At 39.0% G+C, this 13,966-nt stretch overlaps 1 protein-coding gene across 1 annotated transcript in view; it reads right to left on the bottom strand.

Moving 5' to 3' along the window:
• The window catches only part of RALGAPA2 (Ral GTPase activating protein catalytic subunit alpha 2), a 380,552-nt gene that overhangs the window by 225,490 nt on the left and 141,096 nt on the right, over window positions 1-13,966 (bottom strand). Inside the window, exons 15-16 of the mRNA XM_056121724.1 lie at window positions 12,016-12,253; window positions 2,800-2,964 (exon numbers count right to left, since the gene is read on the bottom strand). Coding sequence (XP_055977699.1) covers window positions 2,800-2,964; window positions 12,016-12,253 — 403 coding nt within the window. The remainder of the gene's footprint in view (window positions 1-2,799; window positions 2,965-12,015; window positions 12,254-13,966) is intronic.

Below are 13,966 nucleotides of genomic sequence, written 5' to 3' on the forward strand. Positions count from 1 at the left end.
GCAAGAAAATATTTAAGTGAAAATGATTTTCATGTAAAAGTCAAGCTGATCGATCGCAAGTTGAATATCTATTCATCATTCAATGTGAATGTGAAAAAATGTTTCCTTTTTTTTAAGGTAAAAATAGATTTTATTTGGAGGCTTTTAGGAAGGAGAAGGAGGGAGAGAAAGAGAGAATGTGGGCTTCTCCAAAGGCAGAGAGCAACCCAGTACAGCTCTCAAGAGAAGAGATGCAGGCACCACATGTGCTTGGTCACATGGATACAAGTAGCACATGGACTTGGGCAGCATGTGTGAACCCCTCCTTTGTTCAAGTTGGTTTTTATAGGGTTTCCCCAAGCTGCCCCATGTGGGGATCATGTGCTGCTATTAAATAAAAAAATACATATATACATATGCATATATTTCCAAATTTGATCATAAGGCATTACAAAACTACTAAATATAAAGTAATCATCTGCTTGGAAATTGAAACGCTCTTGAATCTTATTTTATATTTCTAATATTTCAGTATTATTCAAGTGTAATACAAGCACCTTACTCACTATACTATCAAGGAACTAATTTAGGAGCTAATTTTTCTTTGTAATTTTTTAAGATTCTCCTTGCCAGTCTCAAATTTACAAACTTATACACTATGTTAAATGGTCATTTCTTTCTCTTTAGTGCTTCCTTTGTCTTTCTCTCTTGCCACCACCATTGACATTTTGCTTATGAAAGTCCTGCAGTCTGCAGGACATAAAGTATAATGATCTCAAATTATTCTCATAGTAGATCAAAATATTATACTTCCAAGCATAAACATCTGAATGCTAAAAGGAATAGAAACTAACTTCATGAACTGCTTTTCTTTCATTAAAAAGTGACCTCTACAAAAAGCAAAACCTACCAAGAAAATACTCTGGGCGTCTTTAAAAAAAAAAGATAAATTATTATACAATGTAAAAAATAATGTAGAATAAGACCACTAATAGTATACAGCTTATACAGATTAATCATATAAAACAGAATGCTACAATAAAATCTTGAAAAACTATAATTTTGTGGTTGGAGAGACAGTACAGCAGGTAGGGCACTTGCCTTGTATGAGGCTGACTGGTCCATTCATTGTGGTCCCCGGGCCTCACCAGGAGTAAACTCTGAGCACCATTGGGTGTGGCCCCCAAATAAAAAACCAAACAAATGTAGCACTGTAGCACTGTCCTCCCATTGTTTATTGATTTGCTTGCGCGGGCCCAGTAACACCTCCATTGTGAGACTTATTGTTACTGTGTTTGGCATATTATTTTTACAGGCAACAAAAAAGATTATATTTTTTGGTTGAAAGTAGGGGTTGGGTTGGGTTACAGTCAGCAATACTCAGGGCTTAGTCCTAGCTCCATGCTCTGAGATAACTCCTGGTAGGGCTCGAGGGACCAAAACAGTTCTAGGAGTCAAACTACACACAAGACCAGTGCCTTAACCCTATACTATCTCTCAGGCCCAAATGTTTATCATTTTTAAGAAAGTCAAATAAAATGGGAACTACTTGTATATGTAAAAAAAAGGATAATATTCTAACACAATATCTCTTATTTTCATTATCTTTTATTTTTAACCCTCACCATTTCTTACAAAATATGTAGCTCCAAATGTTTTTAATTTAATCATACACAATCCAGACTTATAGTTTTATAGGTATAAAAATACCTTTATATACATTTGTAAAACTGTTCATTATCAGTGTTTTCTAAATACTCGAGGACAATAAAAAAAATAGAATCACATTGTTATCAATGCAGTGAGTACTTTCTAAAACATACTGTTACCTCTACAACATCACTGGGTTAAAATATTTGCTGAAAATTAAGATGCTATTTCTTCTGGGACTGAGTTCTAACTAAGTAGTAGTTTATGGAACAAATAACATAAAATATTTTGCTGCCCAGGAAAATGCGAGTAACCATTTTTAAGTGCTCCAAGTGATCACTTCTATTATAATCATAATTTGGTAAATGTGAGGAACAGAAGGAAGTCTGAGTATCTAAGGCATAAGTCCCTTTAAGAACCCAGGAATGGAAAGAAGAGTTTTTAGAAAAGGGAATAAGTGACTAAGTCTCCCCAAAATTCACTTGCAGGTGGGAATTGGGCATCTTCTCAGGGAAGCAGGAAGATGTGAAACAGAAGGTAGATGTAAATAATGTGATAATTGCTAATAAATGCTATATGAAAAGTGGGGTGAGATAGAAAGGGGAAAGAGAGTTAAGGTATTTTCATAAAATTCCCAATTAGAAATTAGAATTCTGGTGACAAACATATGGTACATATAGTACATCTGTATGACTACAAAGCTGTTTTCCAAAGACAAAAAATAAAAATGTATCTATATGTCTTGAAAAGTAAGAACAGTCCTCTTCTTTTCTCTGTTGAACATATTTCTATACTCTCATAAAATCAATACTGTTCAATAGCAACAATAATACAACTAAGTGCATTATTACTAAGAATCTACTTTCCTCAAATGTTGAACAAAATGTTTATTTTTTTCTATTTTATACATATATCTCACTAAATATTAAAATCTCAAGTGTTATGGAAGATTTGAAAATAAATACCAAAATTTGATCTGAAAAGTAACCAGATCACTGAAAAGTAACTAGAACACTGAAAAGTAACCAGAACAGAAAATTTAAAAGTTAAATATCTCATTTAACCAAAAATCTAACTACATATATTTTGACTGTAATTTTCAAACATTATATTCCTAGAAATACATTTTAGACCGCAACAAGACCTTTAAAAATATTCAAGGAAACTTACCAGTTGTTTTTTGGCGAACAATATTTCTTGCTTTTTCCACTCCTGGTGCACCCGAGGTGGTGGCACTCCTGAACCGCATGGGCTCCATCACGTCAGGGTGGCTTCTCCAACTGAGGGAGAAGGACCTCCCCACAGGGGCGCCTTTCTGAGGGTCTGAAACACAGCCTGGCAAGGAATAAGGCAAGAGGGGTCATCGAAAAGTGGAATTCATTATTATACATTTCACAGTACAAGTTGGTCAGCAAACGGCATAAATATGTATTGCATATAAGCAGCAGCTTCTTACACTATAATGAAGCCACCTGTAATATCCGTAATATAAAAGTTCCTGTTGCCAAAGTATTTTTCAAGTATCTTCAACAATCATGAAAATGATATTGTTACAGAGCTCACTATGATATAAAAGACATCAATAAACCTGTGTAAATGTAAGAACAATATCTAATGAAGTTTACATTTTTCCCAGGACACTATAAAAACTACTTCTGAAAATCCAGAAAGATTAAGATTTTGATTTTAGAACAGTCCTCCAGCTGGAAGAAACCAACTCCTACTTAAGAGAAACTCAAGCCTCTAAACTCTATCAGTCAGGGGCGGGAGCAATAGTACAGCAGGTAGGCCGTTTGTCTTCCACATGTCCGACCCAGGTTCGATCCCAGCATCCCATATGGTTCCCCAAGCACCGCCAGGAGTAATTCCTGAGTGCCGAGTCAGGAATAAACCCTGAGCATCACTAGGTGTGACCCAAAAAAGCAAAATAAATAAATAAATAACTCTATCAGTGAACCAAATCACCAAGAACAATGAAAGTCTGTAATAAAGAAAAAAAATCTTACTGAGGCAAAGTTTTTAAAAAGCTTTGTGGCTCTGAGATTCAATTTCTCTTCTTTCCTCTCACACAGGCCAACTATTTCAATGTGGTAAATGGATACATGAGAAAAAGGACTCAGAGAGAGAGAGAGAGAATTCAGCACAGCAGAATGCAGCCAGAAGCTGCCTAGGAGGCTTAATCCTCACTCAGGTTCCTCTGACAATGCATTCTATTTCCGTAAGCTCCGTGAAGAGAAGACAAGCATTTCCATAATGAATATTTACATCTGTTCTTAGAACAAATCAATTAGATAAATAAGAAATATTAGCTATGTTCATGAAGTAATCAAATTTATTTTGTGCCAATCCCAAAGCAGTGTTTTGTGAAGTTGTTAATTTTCCTGTTTAAATTTACATTAATTTAAATTTAAAATTAAATTAAATTTTAACTTTCGAATATGCCTGTCTTTGAAAACTCTTGAGCTCATTCACCAACGTGGCTTGGTGCAAGCCTCAGGCTACCACAAGCAAACGTCTGAGCTCGCAAAACAGTGCAGAGAAGTGATCAAGGAAGATGTCAAAGAGAGAGAAGAGCAACAGTGCTGGTAGATGCAGCAGAAGCGGGAAAAAGCATTCGTAACGCCCGCCTATCCTTCACCAACTACAAGACCAAGATGAGTGCCCTCCGACGTCCTGATGGATCTATCACATCTTCCAGAAGGGCAATGGAGAAGATTATCCATGACTTCTACTCAGATCTCTTCAATAGCCACGTCCACCTGCCCACATACCAAATTCCACAGGATGGATATGTTGTTACCAACATTCTCCCTTCCGAAATCTGATATGCCATTTCGTTGGTAAAGAAGCAAACAGCACCCAGCCCAGACAAGGTCACATCTGAATACCTGGAGAAACTGCCATCAATACTCATCAATACACTGGCTTGGGTCTTCACATGCTACTTGTCTGAACGCAAGGTTCTGTCCCAGTGGAAAACCAGCAGGACTGTACTACTGTACAAGAAGGGAGACATCCACGACACTGGCAACTATCACTCAATCTGCCTGTTGTCTGTCATCTACAAGCAATTCACTCTCGTCATTCCTGAATAGGATTAGCAGAACACTAAATGAAGGACAACCATGCGAACAAGCTGGGTTCCGAAAAGGATTCAGCACAATCGACCATATCCACATGATAACCAAGATCACTGAGGTTTCTCAGGAGTTCAAGATGCCACTCTGTCTAATGTTCATTGATTTAAAGAAGGTCTTTGATTCTGTTGAGACAGAAGCGGTCATCAAAGCCCTAGCCAAACAGAGTGTTCAAACTCAATACAACAGGATCCTCCATGAGCTGTATTAAGGATGGTTCACTACCAGGATCTCACCATTCTACAAGCAAGTGATCAACGACATCAAGAGAGGAGTTTGGCAGGGTGATATCATTTTACTGAAACTCTTCAATGCCACCCACTAGAATGTCATGCAACGACTGGAACGGGAGGGAATGGAGTGAAGACAGATGGTCGGCAATTACACCACCTCTGCTTCACTAATTATATCGTTCTAATAACACCAAACATTAGGCAAGTGGCACAAATGCTGGCTGACTTCGACAGTGAGTGTGGAAAGGTCAGACTACAGCTGAATCTCACGAAGACAATGTTTATGAGAAACGGTCTCGTTTCTGACGTTTCGTTCGCTCTCAATGGAACAAACATCTCCAAATGCAACAGTTATGTGTACCCAGTTTGACAACTCAATATGATGAATGACCTGGCACCTGAGTTGTGCAGGATGAGTAGGAATGCCTTCAAGAGCGTCGAAGAAATAGCTAAAGGATGAAGAACCTCCGGCTCCAGCCACATCTCTGCAATTCTACTGTTCTTCCTGCATTAACATACCCCTCAGAGACCTGGGCCCTATGAAAACAGAATGAGAACGGTACTTGGGTCTCCCAAAGAGGAATACAAAGAGCTATGCTTGGAATATCCCGCTTCACTCAAGTGAGAGAAAGAATCTGGACTTCCGACCTCCATCGACGATCAAGAATCAGGGATGCTGTCTCGTTTGCCAAAACGTCGAAAATCAGATGGGCTGGACACATAATATGATTTAGAGACGACTGCTGGACTAGAGCCATTACTGACTGGATTCCACAGGATGTCAAAAGATCGCATGGTGGCCCACCTATGAGGTGGTCAGACTTCTTCGTCAAGATCCTGAATGATCAGTTTGAGGCTCTTCGTGCTCCTGGAGCAAGCAGATGCCATTGGGCTACACTAGCATGCGACAGGGACGAATGGAGATGTTACTAGCACCCGCTCGAGCAAATCGATGAGAAACGGGATGTCAAGAGATCAAGTGATCAAGTTAATTTTCCTAGGACAATTAACAATGCCTATGAAATCTGTGTCTGCACAGTGAGAAGTGAAGGAGTGCAGCTGGGCTGTGGGATTGGGTGGATTACAGGAATTCAAGAGTCAGGGATATTCTTGTCTCAGTTACTTGCCATCTACCCTATAAAGCACCCCTACCAGGATGGACTCCTGGCGGGGCTGAAAAACCACCTGAAAGAGCCAAGTTTCTCGGCCTCAGACTTTACAGAGGTTCTCAGCACTGCTACAAAAAACATACAGACCAAGGGTCCAAGCTCTTGGTTCCCTGTTACAACTTCAATTCCAAATCTCTAGTCTGCAATTTTTCTTTCATATATATAGAAGGTCTCTGTACAGGTTAAATTAGGAAGAAAATGTATTTACTGCATAAATACATTATAAAATCACTGCATTAAATAATCCAAATTCAAAATAGGGTTAAACTCTTTCCCTAAAATGCCATTTTGTTTTGTATTCACACAAACTGGCTTTCACTAATTGGTGCTTTAGCAAGTCATCCTCAGATAGCAATATGGACAATCTGAAAGTCAGTTACTTACATTTCTTTATGGTTAATTAATCATGGTTATTTAGTTTAACTTTCCCATATACATACCGTATGGTATCTTCTCTCACACTAAGCTTCATATGACAAAATATATAACATATAACATAATATTATATGTCATAAGACATAATATATAAATTCAATGACAAAGTTGAGCAAGCAGAAATTAAAAATGCACTTGGAATTTGGACCTGCTATTTCGAAACCTGAAACCATTATATAAACAGTCTGTCACTGTCACTGTCCTCCTGTTCTGTTCTCTGTTTATCAAGTTGCTCGAGTGGGCACCAGTAATGTCTCCATTGTGAGACTTGTTATTACTGTTTTTGGCATTTCAAATATGTCATGGGGAGCATGCCAAGCTCTGCCCCGTGTGGTGAGAATCTCTTGGTAGCTTGCCAGGCTCTCCAAGAGGGGCGGAGGAATCGAACCCGGGTTGGCTGTGTGCAAGGCAAATGCCCTACCTGCTGTGCTATTGCTCCAGCCATAAACTGTCTAAGCTAGCCAAATGAATGGTAAGAGAGTTACAGTCCAGTGATCCTGCTGGAAGCAAGCCAGCGTCCATGGTAACACTGCCTACCTGGCTACACAGACAGGAGCCAGTCTCGTGAAGACTAGCCAGGGGCTGAGACCCACCCAGGGCTCTACCTCATAAAACAAGGATCTCAATTAAGGGCTGCTATTTTAAGGCACTGGGCTGGAGTGATAGCACAGCGAAGTATCCCACCTGCACGGCAAAGCCTGGCAAGCTCCCCATGACGTATTTCATATGCCAAAATCAGTAACAGCAAGTCTTACAATTTGTTGTAAGATGTTACTGGTGCCCGCTGGAGCAAATCGGTGAACAACGGGAGGACAGTGCTTATACAGTGCTTCATTTTAAGGCATTGTGTTTGGAATGGTTTGTTATATAGGAAAAGCCTCTGTTAGAAAAGATGAAGTCATGAAATTTACATACAAGTGGTACTACATGGAAAGTATCATGCTGAGCGAAATGAGTCAGAAAGAGAGGGACAGACATAGAAAGATTGCATTCATCTGGGGAACATAAAGTAACAAAATAGGAGACTAACACCCAAGAATAGAAGAGATAAGTACCAGGAGGTCACTCCATGGATTGGAGGCTAGTCGAACATGCTAGGGGAAAAGGCAGCTCAGATAGAGAAGGGAGCACCAAATAAAGGGTATTGGGAGGATCCTCCCAGGATGGTAGAAGCATGCTGAAAGTAGACTATAGACTGAACATGATTGCCACTCAATGCCTCTTTTGCAAACCACAGCACCCAAAAGGAGAGAGAGAACAAAACGGAATACCATGCCACAGAGGTAGGGGGAGATGGGAGAGATGGGGGTGGGAGGGATACTGGGACCCGTGGTGGTGGAAAATGGGCACTGGTGGAGGGATGGGTACTCGATCATTGTATAATAAACCCAAGCACAAAAAGTTATAAGTCTATAACTGTACCTTATAGTGTATCACTAATAAAAATGAAAAAAATAGAAAAGCTAACTGACATAATTTTTAATTCACAAATGCAGAAAAAGACTATTGTTGAAATTGTAGTACTCTGAGATGTTGGAGAGAAAATTTCTCCCAGTTCCTAGGATCAGGAAAATCAAAGTTTCAACTAAATCAAGCAGTCAGTACACAGCATTGTAGCACTGTTCTCCCGTTGTTCATCGATTTGCTTGAGTGGGCACCAGTAACATCTCCATTGTGAGACTCGTTACTGTTTTTGGCATATCTAATACGCCATGAGGAGCTTGCCAGTCAGTATTTACACTATTGAAATATAGAAGTGTTTTTTATCCTTTGATTCTCTGTGTTTTGAGACCCTGTGAAAATTAGAATCAGTCAGGCTGCCCTCTTGCAAGCATGAGACTCTCCAATCGACATCTGATACTTTAACCAGGCATACTTTTGCTCCTTTCACCTAACTTTGCACCAATTTCCTCTGTATTTTATCTGTCATTTAATATGAATATCTATGTGATGTCTCAAAAAAATAAGTAATAAAACAAATCAGCCTTTGATAAGAATTCTTACAATGTTAGCAACATTCAACTCACACAGAAACGTCAGCAAAGTCACCAGGTTGCACTCACATCCCGGTCCTTGTTATTATCAACTACCACTCATCCCATGCGCCCATACTCCATCCCTGTCTGCTAAACATGAGTCTGATCTCTTTTTCTGAGGTTGGATTTGTCTGTTTGTTTGCTGGCAGTAGAGTATGTTTTAATATTTCGTGTCTTGAGTTGTTCCTGCCTGACTTGACCACTTCTCAGGCATGTGACTTAAAATGAATTCAATCACCATAAGCTGTGTGGCTTAGCTTCCTTGTCTGTGGCCCACGGCAGCTGGGCAGGGGACACTTGCCAAATTTCAGGGAGCCATAAAAATCAAGAAAACTTTAGATCTATAAAAAGTCATTAGGAAATAAGAAATGTATGGAGAGATGAGATATATTCTGAAAAGAAATATTTTGATGCCAGCTCTGGATACAAATCAGAATCTGTGAGGAAAAGACCACCCTAGGTACAAGTCCTTCCTGACAGCTCCTTAGCAAGACTCTAAGGCCTAGCCGAGGAAGAAGACAAACGAAAGCTATAAACTTCGTTTCCCAAAGTAGCTTGGGGAACTCAGACTCCATTTGAGGGTCACACATACTCCAACTCTGGCTGTGTCTTTTCTGAATCTTTTCTTTACAGCACTCCATTCCAGAGGGGCACACACACCTCTACCTAGGCACACAACTTGTTTAATTTTACAGTACACTCTATTCTGAAATTGCCTGCTACTTGGGATGCATAATTTCTTTCTTTTAATTTACAGAGTTCTCTCTTCTCTCTCAAGTATTCTAAATAAAGCTATTTTATTTTACTTCTTAAGGAAGCGGGGACTCCCGAGCAATGCTTAGGAGACCTGAGGACCACCTGCTGCTATCCAGGCCTGGAGACGCGGTGTTGTTTGGGCCCTGAGGTATCCAGAACTACCCAGGTCACACCAGCTATGTTCAGGAACTCCAGGATTGTACATGGAAACACTCGGGAAACAGGCTGTGCGGAGAATCCAGCTGGGTTGGTCTCATGTGAGGCAAGCACCTTAACTGGTACACTACCTCTCCAGTGCCTATTTTCTCTCCAAATCATTTTCTGCCATGTGAAGACTGGTATAGGTACTTGGACTGACTTCTTTCACCAATCCTATCTCCCCAGGTCCACACTTCATCATCAATAATATTATTTACTTCACTGGTTACTAAAACAGTAGAGAGATCACAAGTGCATAATACCAGTTGTTGATTTTGTCATCGATAACAACTTTATTGTTATATTATTATACTGTTGCTTTCATCTGCATCATTATTGCTACTGCTATTACTCTTATTACTTCTATTACTCTTTTCCTTTACTTCCTCTGTCTCTTCAAAAATTTATAATTCTCATTAAAGGGACTGAGCGCTTGAAGACACAATAAATTGCCACCACTAGAAAGACACAGTTAGGTGGATTTGGTTATTACTAAAGTTCACAGAAAATGATGTAGATGTACAAAAACACATTTCTTCTCACTCCCAGGAACCTAGTATTGCCCTGTAAGGGTTGAAATACCTTTGCCTCATACTACCGAAAGCATTGTATAAATTCAATGCAATCCCTATAAGGATACCCATGACATTCTTCAAAGAAATGGAGCAAACACTCTTGAAATTTATATGGAACAATAAGCCCCCACGAATAGCTAAAGCAATTCTTGGGAAAAAGAAAATGGGAGGAATCAACCTCCCGAACTTCAAACTGTACTACAAAGCAGTAATAATTAAAACAGCATGGTACTGGAACAAAGGCAGAACTGCAGACCAATGGAACAGGGTTGAATACACTGACATCTCCCCTCAATCATATGCTCATCTAATCTTTGATAAAGGTGCAAGTAATGTGAAGTGGAGTAAGGAAAGCCTCTTTAATAAATTGTGTTGGCATCACTGGACGGCTACATGCAAAAAAATAGGCTCAGAACTCTGCCTAACACCATGTACAAAAGTAAGATCAAAATGGATTAAAGACCTCAACATCAGACCAGAAACCATAAGGTACATTGAAGATAAAGTTGGCAAAACCCTCCATGACATTGAAGCTAATGGTATCTTCAAAGATGCCACGCCACTGGCCGAGCAAGTGAAAACAGAGATAGATAAATGGGACTATCTTAAACTAAGAAGCTTCTGCACCTCCAAAGAAACAGTGACCAAAATACAAAGACAGTCTACAGAATGGGAAAGGATATTCGCCGAATACACATCTGACAAGGGGTTGATATCCAGGATATACAAAATACTGGTTAAACTCCACAAGAAGAAAACATCCAACCCCATCCAAAAATGGGGCAATGAAATGAACAGAAACTTTCTCAAAGAAGAAATCTGAATGCCAAAAAAGCACATGAGAAAATGCTCTACATCATTAATCATCAGGGAGATGCAGATCAAAACCACAATGAGATACCATCTCACACCTCAGAGACTGGCCCACATTCAAAAGAACAAAAGCAACCGATGCTGGCGTGGATGTGGCGAGAAAGGGACACTCCTTCACTGTTGGTGGGAATGTCCACTGGTTCAGCCCTTCTGGAAAACAGTATGGACGATTCTCAAAAAATTAGAAATTGAGCTCCCATTTGACCCAGCAATACCACTCCTGGGAATATATCCCAGAGAGGCAAAAATGTATAGTCGAAGTGACATCTGCACTTGTTTGTTCATTGCAGCCCTCTTTACAATAGCCAGAAACTGGAAGAAACCTGAATGCCCAAGAACAGATGACTGGTTAAAGAAACTTTGGTACATCTACACAATGGAGTACTATGTAGCTCTTAGAAAAGATGAAGTCATGAAATTTACATACAAGTGGTACAATATGGAAAGTATCATGCTAAGCGAAATGAGTCAGAAAGAGAGGGATAGACAGAAAGATTGCATTCATCTGGGGGATATAAAGTAACAAAGTATGAGATTAATACCCAAGAATAGCTGAGATCAGCACCAGGACGATTACTCCATAACTTAGAGGCCAGCCGGGTATCCTAGAGGAAAGGGCAGTTCAGATAGAGAAGGGAGCACCAAATAAAGGATGTTTGGAGGATCCTCCCAGGAGGGGAGATGCATGTCGAAAGTAGACTATGGACTGAACATGTCTGCCACTCAATGCCTCTTTTGCAGACCACAACACCCAAAAGGAGAGAGAGAACACAGGGGATTGCCCTGCCACAGAGACAGGGGGGATGGGGGTGGGAGGGATATTATCCATGGTGGTGGAAGATGGGCACTGGTGGAGGGATGGGTATCTGATCATTGTATGATTGAAACCAAAGCACAAAAAATTGTAAATCTACAACTTTAAAAAAAATAAAATATAATAAAGGGAAAAAAAAGAAAAAAAAAAAAAGAAATACCTTTGCCTCGTTGCTTCTTTTCCTTTTGCTCACTTAGTTTGTCCAGAGGTAAATTTGTCATCTCAACTCCATATACGGTCCTTGCGAGCACTGCTGTCAGGGAGTCCATGATGTTGGCCCACTCGTTGATGAGCTCCTCCCACTCCGTCAGGGAGGACAGCACTCGGAGAAAGTCATCCCAGAGTTCTCGCGAAATGTACACATACAGGTTGGCTCGGATCCATGCCACAATAAGTGTCTAAAGCCAAACAATCAACAAAATAATTTAATTTCCTTCATTTGAAAGAGGCATCGTTTTAGACAAAATATCTTAAAATAACTATTAAAATTTTAAAATAAGTATTTTAGAATAAGTTTTTTTTCTAATTCTCAAAATTCATCTGATCCACTAATCAAACATGAGAGCTACTAGAAATTATGTATCATGATGATTACAACTAGGATTCAAAATTATTATTTTAGTGTCTGTTGCTGAGACATATCAGAAAAGCACTGCTTTGAGCCATATTCCTGGTGGATAGCACCTCTGATCCTAAGGACATGGTACTCTTTAAATAATGAACACTTTTCTAAAAGGAAAAAATAAAAGAAAAAGAGTGAGCTTCAGACTCTTGGTTCTATCACTGTCAGAGCACTGGTTTGTGCCTTGCATAATGTCCTTCACTTTTCTGGAGTTCTTTTAAAAATTGAGGCTGGAGAGAGAATGTCTGGGTTAAGGCACTTTTTTATATGTGGCTGACCCCAGCTCGGTTCCTGGCATAGTATATGGTTTCCTGCGCACCAAAAGGGGGCATTCCTGAACACAGAATCAGAAATAATCCCTGAACTCCACCAGACATAGCCTTGCCTCTCCAAAATTAAATAAAAAAATTAAAAGTTGAAAAAGCACCTCCAAGTTCCCTTAGACATTAAAATTTATGTTTTAGCAAATGCATTATGATATAAAGCTAAATTTAAAAAAAAAAACACCTTAACTTGTAAATCATCCCTTTTCTAATATATATTTCCTACAAATCACTGTCTGTATTTCTCTAATTACCAAAATTAGGGTACTAACACAACTTTACAGCAGTGGCTCATAACTAGAAATACCTTAGCCCAAGTTTCATGATTTGCCTTTAGTGTTTCAAGCATGAAGTCAAATTTAGCTCTGACAATGGATTAAAAATGTGTTTTATAGAAATAACCCTTATTAGACATTCAAAACTAAGTAAAATCCAACTATCATTTTAAGAAAAGTTGCCAATCCAAGTTCTCTACTGGCAAAGAAAATGAAACAATAAATTAAAAAATTATTAAAAAAAAAGGGGGGGGACAGTGGCAGCTTATAACTTCTTGTCCCCTTTAGGAGTCTCTTCACTCAAAATTTAAAAATCAAGTACTTGGCAATTGTAGACAATCTACATGAGCAAATGAATATTAATTAGATGACATTTAAGTTTTATTGTGGGAATAAGTTGATGCTCACTTGATTACAAAGGGCTTATCAGTCCAGACTTTTTATATTTCCCTTCCTCTTGGACAGATAATCATAAACCCTCAAAAACCCAACTGATTATTATAACAGCAATGCAAGGTAACAAGGATTAGTGAAGAGACTCGAAAAACAAGATCATTTGCTCAAGGACACAGAACCAGGTTTGCCAGACATGGGATTAGAACCTAGAACTAGAATCAAAACAACTCATCTTCTTTCCAATACATCTTATGCAGATTTCTTGATATATCTAATGACTGCCAAAATAAATAGCAATACAAAAATCATAACAATAAAGCTAATTTTTAAGATGTAACAGTATTTCTCCATTAATGAAGGGATTTATTCTAGGAAAAAAAAGAACAGACTACGCAATGCCAAAATAGACTTTTGTTTAATTTAGTGGCAATTTCTCACCCTAATTTTAACAAACACAAGTGCAAGGCCAGGAAATTGGTTGAGGAATGGAATTCA

Source organism: Sorex fumeus, unplaced genomic scaffold (assembly GCF_029834395.1).
Source record: "Sorex fumeus unplaced genomic scaffold, SorFum_2.1 ptg000044l, whole genome shotgun sequence".
Taxonomy (NCBI): domain Eukaryota; kingdom Metazoa; phylum Chordata; class Mammalia; order Eulipotyphla; family Soricidae; genus Sorex; species Sorex fumeus.